This window comes from Fukomys damarensis, unplaced genomic scaffold, assembly GCF_012274545.1.
Source record: "Fukomys damarensis isolate Sample0158 unplaced genomic scaffold, DMR_v1.0_HiC HiC_scaffold_39, whole genome shotgun sequence".
Classification (NCBI taxonomy): Eukaryota; Metazoa; Chordata; class Mammalia; order Rodentia; family Bathyergidae; genus Fukomys; species Fukomys damarensis.
Window position 1 is genome coordinate 96,413,522 of NW_022900951.1, and position 10,044 is coordinate 96,423,565.

At 37.7% G+C, this 10,044-nt stretch overlaps 1 protein-coding gene across 2 annotated transcripts in view; it reads right to left on the reverse strand.

Moving 5' to 3' along the window:
• Positions 1–2,446: 2,446 nt before the first annotated feature.
• Positions 2,447–10,044, reverse strand: part of Nkrf (NFKB repressing factor) — a 13,372-nt gene continuing 5,774 nt past the window's right edge. The window contains exons 1-3 of one of the 2 annotated variants that reach the window (XM_010612991.2): positions 6,363–6,394; positions 5,559–5,689; positions 2,447–4,414 (exon numbers count right to left, since the gene is read on the reverse strand). In XM_010612991.2, coding sequence (XP_010611293.1) covers positions 2,457–4,414; positions 5,559–5,673 — 2,073 coding nt within the window. In that variant the 5' untranslated portion in view covers positions 5,674–5,689; positions 6,363–6,394 and the 3' untranslated portion in view covers positions 2,447–2,456. Of the gene's footprint in view, positions 4,415–5,558; positions 5,690–6,362; positions 6,395–10,044 lie in introns of those variants that run through there. The other variant, XM_010612990.3, reaches the window with a different exon arrangement.

Sequence of the window (10,044 nt, forward strand, 5' to 3'; positions counted from 1 at the left end):
TAGTTTAATAGTTTTACGTGATCCAAATAAAACCTGTAACTGTATACTGTGCAGATTTTATAGCAAGGTTACTAGGTTTAAAATGATTGCTGCCAGGCGCAGTTTACATGCCTGTAATCTCAACACTAGGAGGCTGAAGCAGGATGGCTGCAAGTTTGAGGCCAGCTTGGGCTACATGGTGAATTCTAGGCCGACCTGAACCGTATATAGCAAGACCTGGCCTCAAAAAACAAAATAAAACAAAACAAAACAGAATCCAAAAAAACAAAAACAAAATGATTGGTATTTCAAAGAAATGGAAAATATAGCAACCAAATAAAGACAAAACAAAGTTTTCAGTACTGTAGTTCATTCTTGCCAACCCCATTCCTTAAAATCATTTTATTGTCCAGTACAGTTAAATGACTGCTTTAATTTTGCATCGGTACCAAGGCTGATCTGTGAAGTTAGGGAATGTGGCCCCTCAAAAATCAGAAACCAAATTTGTACACATTTGACCTAATTATTTGGGAGCCTTAACTATAGCTACATTAATATTCTGTTGGGCTCATTTAAATAAATCTAATTGATATGTAACATCCCCCTACCTTTCTTCTAAAAAAATTCATTTTGGGAAGAAATAAACATAGTGAGAGAAGAAACAAGTATAGCTTTCACATCTCATAACTTCCAAAGCCAATGTTACACAGAGAATTGAAGACAGGTTTTACTAACTCACAAAACCACAGCTTCCCAAGGTTGACAAGAACCTTGTAGGCTAAAAAATACATAAACCAGATGTGGCAGCACATGCCTGTAATCCCAGCACTTGGGGAGCCTGTGGCAGGAGTAACATCAAGTTTGGGGCCAACCTGGGCCACACAGCAAGCTGAAGGCCAGCCTGAACTACACAGCAAGACCCTGTGTCAAAAAAGGTCACATACTGTAGGAAGATAGTAAATACCACACTCTGTCAGTCCCTCTAAGTGCCTACAAGTTAGATCAAGGTAAAAAGGCTAATCCTTTTATATTTTTAAAATAGTCATTTAACTATAGCATCTTAGTGTAAAATATTTTAAAAATAAAATTACTATTTACTGTGTCCTAATTATACATCAAGTACAGTGCTCAATGTTATAAGACACTGCAAACAACATAATCGTCCTCAACATCATTTCATTGGTGCTTAACTATCACTGTTAATATTCATCTATGCTCTTACAGGTGAGGTTATACATGTTTATCTGAGATACAAAACCCAAATCACACAAAACAGCCAAAGATTTGGTTGAAGTTGACATATAGGTGCATAGGAAAAACTTCAACAGGTAAAACTGATAACTATTTGTTCCTGTCTACTAAATCACCGTTTATCAACATGTGCTCTGGGGTTGAAATATTTTGTGCAAACACCACCTCGCTTTTCCAAAGACCCGAAGTGTTGCTACTAGGCTGCTACCCAGAAATAAGCACACCACCATTTTGATTAACTTTGGCTCTTTTTTATTCAGGAAGCATACACTAATCCTTTTTTATACACTTTCTTTTTACATTCCAGAAATAAGCGAAAATAGCAGTTTTAAATATGTTACAAAGTTGGCTTTTGGCGCTTAATAAGTTTTTTGAGAGAGGGACCAGACAATTTCATCAAAGCACCAAACACTATCTTCAGTCTTTTACCAAGCTCCACCACAGCTGTGGTTGCCCTAGATGTACTGTGTATCCAAACCATGTGAAAGCTACAAGGGAGAGTTGCTTTGAGTCTCTCTGCAAGGCACCAAGAACAAACAGTTCAAGCTTCCTTTCTTCAGGTTGAATCTACGTTTTTGAAACTTTTCAACTGCTCTCTCAAGTAGTGCTCTCTCAGCATGAAGACTAGAATTTGTTAAAACCCATATATCACAAGATACAGTAAATCACTTCCAAATAGTCTGGAAATCACAGAAGTTATAAATAAAAGAACACTAAAATTACTTTAAGAAAGTTTTACATCATTTAGTTGGTAAGGACATTTACACGTACAATTTACTGTTAAACATTCTATAACTGGTTTCACACAAGATGAAAATAGATAATACAAAATGATCTGACATTTTCAGTAGGTCTGCAATTAAAACTGTAATTTTACTGGAGTCAATAGCAACTTTACATATTGTAGCAGATTGCTGTGCTATGCCCTTTTACATGTGAATTTCTTGGGGTGAAATTCCATTTGGACATGTTCTTGCTTGCACAAACTACTAAAATCTGAGGGGCACAGCAATATCAAAGACACACACAGTGACTGCACAATATCATCTGCCGGATTAAGCTAATACAAGTTGATCGAATTCTTTAGGTTCCACTAGCTAATAAAGCACTATATGAAATGAACAGGTGAAAGATTTTAAGAATGAATATACTCTGCAACCAGAACATGTAGCATTTCTTTAATAAATCTGCCTCATTAGGCATTTACAAAATAAATTAGTAAGATCTCAATTTGCTTGGGGCATGACAAGCTCGTAATGCCCTACTTGGCCTTCCTGTTTGAGCTGATCTAGTAGGTCTTCCTTTCGTCTTTTTCTGCCTACCACTAGGTACCGATCATGGCCCACCCCATGAGACTTACTCTTCAGCCCATACTTCTGAGCAATCTGATGGATTTGCTTCCGCTCATCATTAGTCAGCTCCGTAGAAAAAGTTAAATCGGTGTGGCTCTCCGAGCGGGCATAGTTTCTGATGATCTGTTCAATATCTCGCTTGGCGATTTTATTGACCCTCTCTACATCAAGACCGAGCCCTTCCCGCTTATGCTGCTCTTTGACTGAGATAGGCTCCCGTATGCCCTCACCAGATTTACCTAAGCCACCACCCGTCCAACCCATCTTTCTAAGCAGCTGATTTCCTATGTTGTCTTCTTTGATCTGTTGTTTGTAAGCCTCTTCAGCAGAGCGGCCCTGGATTTCATTTCTTGAGATCACATCTTCAACAGTTCCTTTCTTCAAGTTGTTAATGACAGTTGGCTGGGTCTTTTTAAGGATTTTCACAGCTTCCCCAGCAGCTTCATATTTGACCGTTTTCTTCACCCCAACTGCTTCTGCAATGACTTCACTCTCTAGAATCACCTTGCATTTCCAGCGGAGGCCTGTCATCCTTTCATAGACATATTCAACTGTCATTCGATTAAACTGAGCTGTGTCATTCAGAGTGCACACAGGATTGGAAGAGTTCTCATAAACTACAAGATCCTTTATATCTTTCTTCTTTCCAGATCCTCTGGGTGAAGAGCCTGAATGGCACTGTGAACTTTTGACAGATGGGTAAGTGGGTTGTGTTTTTTGAAGAATTTTCAAAGCCTCATCAGCAGCTGCATGTTTACTTGTTTTCTTGGTTCCATAACCTTCTGCTAAGCAATGATCTTGCAGAAACACTCGGCAACGCCATGTGCGATTTGGCATCATCTCATATTTGTACTCAACTGACATTTTGTTGAAAGAGGCAGAATTGTTAAGGATGCCAATCGCATCATTTGCATTTTCTGTAATGACAAAATTGGTCCAGTGTTTGGCAGAGTTATTATAAATGGGCTGCCCAGAAGCATCTTTGCCCATCACTGCCAGGTCTTCTGGTGGTTTCAGAGCTGGAGGAAATTCATAGGAAAGCATGCCAATCTGGCACACCACAAGGTCCTCTCCAATTGTGTGCTTGAATTTTCGCCGGACAACTCTAACCTCAATACGCTTTTGCAAGAGTTTTACAGCTAACTCAGTAGCTCGATCTCTGGACCCGTTCTTGCTGCCAGCATAACCTGTAGTTAAATAGATATTCTGGCATCTAACTTCACAAGCATAACCATCTGTCAAAAGTTTTTTATTTTTGGGGATGTCAGCAGGAGGGATTTCTTTTAAGGGAGCGTATATGTACTCGGGATTTGTCTTACATGCCTGAATACAGCGAGTTAGCATATAGGTATAATTAATTTTATCAGATCCAGAAGTCATCTCTGGATTAGAAAGGTTCTTCCAGATAGTTGCTGTTAACTTTTCAATGAAATACTGTTTCTCGGCTACCACTGACTCAGGATATGTCTGTGATGGTGAAGGCTCAGGAGCTGACTGAGAGTTTGCTTGCTGTGATGTGCTGCTTGGGGCAGGGTTGCCATTGTTAAAATACATGTTGGTTGTTATAGGTTGGTCTTTCGTGAAAATAAATCCTGATGAATCACAATACTGAGAATTTCCATCTTGGACATTGAAAGAGTCTTGAGTATAATCTTGGTAGATGTTTCTTGGCATGCTGGCAAAATGTGTTTTCTCATTTACCTCTTTTGTTTGAGGGCCATAATGATCTTCCTGTCTTTCATCTTTTGTACTACTAGCTACAAAATGTACAGGCTCAAAACGAGGTCTCACATGGTATTTGGAACCGGCTTGCTTTTTAGGAGGATTTTGACCTATAGAATGAGTGAAATTTACAATTCATTAAAATGGAAATATTTCAAATGAACCAACCAGGAAAATAGTACCACTCCTATTACTTTCAAGCTGCATTTTTGGTAAAATATGTCCCATCACAAAAACTTCAAGTCACATCAATGTAAAAATCCACTATAATGAGGGATGCTCCCTCTCCTTCCACACATGAGGAAAGACCTTGATAAGAAATATGCCATGGAATCAGTCATGTAGGTACCACCATGTGTGACTGGTAGAGATGCCTTTCCATAGAAGGAGCTAAAACACAGGTAATATGTACTCTGCACCTATACTGGAAGGTGAAGTGTACTAGAATGGCGATTTAGTAAAGCTCTTATCATCTGTGCAGAAAAGATCATGGAAGGAATGCAAATGGTATGGATGGTTCTAAAGCAACAGAGACAATGACCAGAAGCATCTACAGAACCTTTCTCTTCTGTGAGGTAACTCTATGATGGTGTTTTGCATAGTTGTGACAAAAAGATCAAAGAAAAAACTATCAAAAAATTCCAGAGGTTTTCAAAGTCAAAACCTTAGTTCTGTCTTAATCTACACAAAAGGGTATTTGCTATATTTTATTTTTAGAACAGCCAGAAACCAATGATTTATAGGGAATAATCAATCTAAAGCTATAGAAGAACCTGTTGAGACTGTATCAGCAACTTCCTCCTTATAACACTACTCAGTAAAAAACTGGTCCATCCTGGACCTGTCTGAGAGGATTTAGTTACTTAGATGCTCAAATGATTACAGAATAAGATTTTTCTAGTTAAAAGGAGGTTCCATAGCATAGACTTCAAGGAGAGCATTATAGTATGACTTCAATACTTAGTTTTCAGTTCTGTTTAGCAACCTCAAAAAAAAAAAAAAAAAAAAAAAAACAACAAACTGTACCTAAGTTAAAAATCTTTTGTCTGTAACAACCAATGTTACCAGTGTTATTTAAATTCATATTCCAAGGGGAGGGGATTTAGCTCAGTGGTTCCACCACCTGCCTCTCAAGTGCAAGGTCCCAAGTTTGATCCCCAGTACAAAAAAAAAAAATCATACACCAAACTCGGTTCATTTAAAAAAAATCCACAGTTTGTTCAAATCCTACCTTCCAGAAGCAAGTATACTCACCGTCATACATTGAAAGGTGGCGTTTTTGACCTTTGGAAGGTTTGGACAGCATCAGATCATATGAAGGCATCTCTCCAATATCAATACCTTCAGCCATTTGCAGAATTTTTTCCATCAAGCGAGGGCTGTACCTATTGAAGTTAATGTAACCTACAATTAGAGCAGGTAAAGATGCAGGTTTTTTTTTTAAAGCTTCTAAACAAGCTAATCTTATCATTGCTTCCACAGGACTTTATCAACAGGTTATCTTGGTTATAAAACTAAATTAATCACCCTAAAATGTTTACCTATCAAGTGAGTGATTACGTAACTCATTAGGAATCAAGATTTTTAAGCATAAGACATACAAAATATAAAAATCAAGAAATTTTACTTAAGGCCTTATCTTCAGTTTGAATTGAAAATATCAGTATAAACTCATGATTTATTTTTTCCTTTCACATACACACTATATGTAAATAATTATATCTGTATCTTTATCGAAACACTAAGAGTGCTAAGAGCTGCTGGGTTGCTAACATCCAGATTGTAGTCACCGTCATTTCTCATGAAAAAAATCAGGGTCCTTAGAGAAATGGCTGTTTTCAGGCTAGGGGCAGGATATGTCTAAGATGAGCTTGAAAGATCTTGCTCCTAGAATCAAGGAAGCTGTCAAAGATCATAGTAGTTGTGTCAAATGGACTCAGAGCCAATCTGAATAAACTCCTACTGGCAACATGAGCCAACATCAATATCAACAGACAACAACGAAAATGAATTAAAACACATCAAATAGGTTGAAAGCTATTAGTTCATAATACTTACTAACACATTATTGGTCACCTCTGGAGGATGGAGGGAATCAAGTCATTATTCTGCAAACAAGTAAACATTAAAAAAAAGGAAGAAAGAAAAGCATTTTTTTCTGCATTTTCCCATATAAACCTTATTTCAAAGTGATCAGAGTTGAGGAAGATCTCTTTTCTAGAAGCATTCCAGCTAATAACTATTCATATATTATGACAGACTACCATTTTGCAACCCATATTAAAATAATAAACGATCAATGGTTGCTAAATCTATTGGCAAGCTGGGTGTGGGGCAACATGCCTGTAAACCCAGCACTTGGAAGGCTGAGGCAGGACAAGGCCAGCTTGAATTGCACAGCAAGACCTTGACTCAATAAAAGAAAATAAAACAAAAATATGGCCAGGTGTGGTGGCACACACCTTTAATCCCAGAACTTGGGAGGCTGAGACAGGAGGATTACTGTGAGTTCAAGACCAGCCTGGGCTGCATAGTGAGTTCCACGTCAGTCTCCACTACATAGTGAGACCCTGTCTCAAAAAAAAAAAAATAAAGAAAACAAAACAAAAATAAATCTATTGATGAAAATTTACTGGGGGAGAACCCAGAAATAGACTCATACAAATATTCTAAAAGTGATGGCTGACTAAAATACAAAAGTTATTCAGGCTGGAGATGTAGCTCTGTACCACTGCACCTGCCTGGCAAGGCTAAGGTCATGAGTTCAATTCTGAGGGAGAGGGGCACCGCAGGGACAACACAAACAAAAGTAATTCAATGGAGAAAGCATAGCTTTTGAAACAAATGGTGCTGGAGCAAGTGAGAAGCTATAGGTAAAACCACCTTATACAAAATTTAACTCAAATTATATCATGAGCTTAAATGTAAACTTATAAAAACATAGGAGAAAATTTTCAGGATTTAGGGCTAGAATAGCAGTTCTCAGAGTTAACACCAAAAGTATGATCCATAAAAGAAAATAGTGAGAAATGGACCACATCAAAATTAAAAAAACAAAACAAAACAAAACTTTTAAAGACCCTGCAAAAAGACAAACTAGAGACTGGGAGAAAATATCTGTAAAACACACATTTGACGAAAGACTGGTTATCTACAAACTCAACAAAAACACAAACGTTTTTTTTGTGTGTGTGTGGTGCCAGGGATTGAATCCAGGTCTTCACACATGCTAGACAAGTGCTATAACACTAGGTAACACCCAAACAAAATTTAAAATGAATGAAAGACATTAATAGGACATTTCACCAAAGAGTATCTAGATACTGCAAATAAGCACATGGAAAAATGCTCAACATCATTCATTAGTCACCAGGGAAATACAGTATGAAATCACTATGGAGCTATCAGAATGGCCCAAATAAAAAATAGTGACAACACTAAATGCTGGCCAAGGATGCAATGAAACTGTACACCTCATCCATTGCTTGTAGAAATATAAAATGGTATAGTCCAGCGATGGAAAACCTTTTAGAGCTTTCAATAATAAACAGCCCACTGTGGCACATATGACACAGGTTCCCCATCACTGGTACAGTCCCTGTGAAAGCAATTCAGTTTCTTATAAATTAAACATCAATTACACACAACCTAGCAACTGCATTCTTGGACATTGCAGAGAAATGAATGCTTAGGAGATAAAAATTAACTCAGAATGTATCATAGGCTTAGATTTTTTTTTCTGGTACCAGAGATAAGAACTCAGAACCTTGCGCTTGCAAGGCAGGCACAGCACCAAGCTAAATCTCTGACCCTCATAGGCTTAAATGTAAAAGTATAAAATTTTTATTAAAAACAAAGGAGAAAATTGGGGATATTTAGTATTTTCACTGTGGTGGTAGATACAAAATCCTACACATGGCTGGGTGGGGGAAACACACCTGTAATCCTAGTACTCAGGAGGCTGAGGCAGGATTGTGAGTTTGAAGCCATTCTGGACTAAACAGCAGAACCCTCTGTCAAAAACAAAAATCTAGCTGGGTATGATAATCCATGCCTATAATCCCAGCACTCAGAAGGCTGAGGCAGGAGGATCGCCACAAGTTCAAGGCCAGCCTGGGCTACATAGTGAGTACAAGGCCACACTGAACTACACAGCAAGATCCTGTCCTGACCCATCCCAAATCCTACACATTGGTTGGGGGTATAGCTTGGTGGTAGCACTTGCTTGGGATACATAAGGCCTTGGGTTCAATCCCCTGCACTACAAAAACAAACAAACTGCAACAAAAAAAAGACTATAAAAATCCCCAAAAACCTATACATGATGAAATTTTTATATAAACACACACACACACACACACACACACACACACACACACAGAGAAAATGTGGGGAATATCAGTAAGATCAGTTGATGACAATGTCAATATCCCAGTTGTGCTACGACAGAATAATTTTTACAAAATGTCACCACTGGGAAGACTGGATAAAGAGTACTGAGTATTTCTTGTATTTCTTTTTTTTCCCAGTATCAGGGATCAAACTCAGGACCTTGTGTCTGCAAGGTAGGCACGGTACAATTGAGCTAAATCCTCAACCCACATATCATTTCTTACAACTGCATAATGATCTACAACAATCTCAATAAAAATTTCAATTAAAATTTTGATGTTGGAAAGTCAAAGTTATCTTAATACCACTAAAAGTGGGAAAACCAAACAGGCACCCTCTGATGTGATACAAGGGAGCATACACAGCAATATTTATAAAGTACTTACAATTATAAATATATTATCATTATTATAAATAATTGAACCTGAACTCAATCAAGTCCCTAACTTGCAAAAACATATTAAACATCATCACAAGAAAATAACCAGCCACATCCAGAATGAGGTAACCCTGTAACAACCCTGTAACAATCCAGTATCTTTATCAAGTAAGTAGTATGAAAACAAAGCAAGAGGGGAGAATGGTTATAGGTTAAGAAAACAGATCAATCAAATATAATGGTAGACTGTGTTTAGATCACAAATCAAACAAACCAACTATAAAAATACATTTGAGACAAATGGAGAAACTAGGTATTGGATGATTTTAAAGAAATTACTGCTAATTTTTTGAGTATGAAAAATGATACTGTGATTGTTTTTAAAAATGCTTATCTAGAGCTTGCATTGGCAGCACATATACTTAAAAAATGCTTATCGAATATAGAAACAAGATATTTAAGTATTTGTAGGTGAAATGGTTTTAGGGTTTTCTCTGATATACTCCAGACTAGCATCAACAAAAAACTAGGGACACAAGAGGTGAAATAAGAAGGGTAGCATGACAGACTGTGCACCACTGCTGGGTGATGGGTAGATGCAGATTCATTAAACTCTACTTTTGTGTGTTTGAAATTTACCATAAGAAAATGCTATATATACACAATTTTTAAAAATGGCTCCTTATGAATAGATTAGCCTTTATGACAGGGTCATTTTACTGCAGAAAAACAAAAGCATGGGTTCAAGTGAGTTTTTGATATCATGGGGACTATTTCCTCCTCCTCCTACTTTCCAACACTTTCCTGGCGTAAAATTAAAAAGAAGAAAATATAAGCCAGGCACGGTGGTATACACCTGTAATGCCAGCACTCAGGAGGCTGAGGCAGGAGGACTGCTGTGAGTTTGAGGCCAGCCTGGGCTACACAGTGAGTCAAGGCCAGCCTGAACTACATAAGGGGAACCTGTCT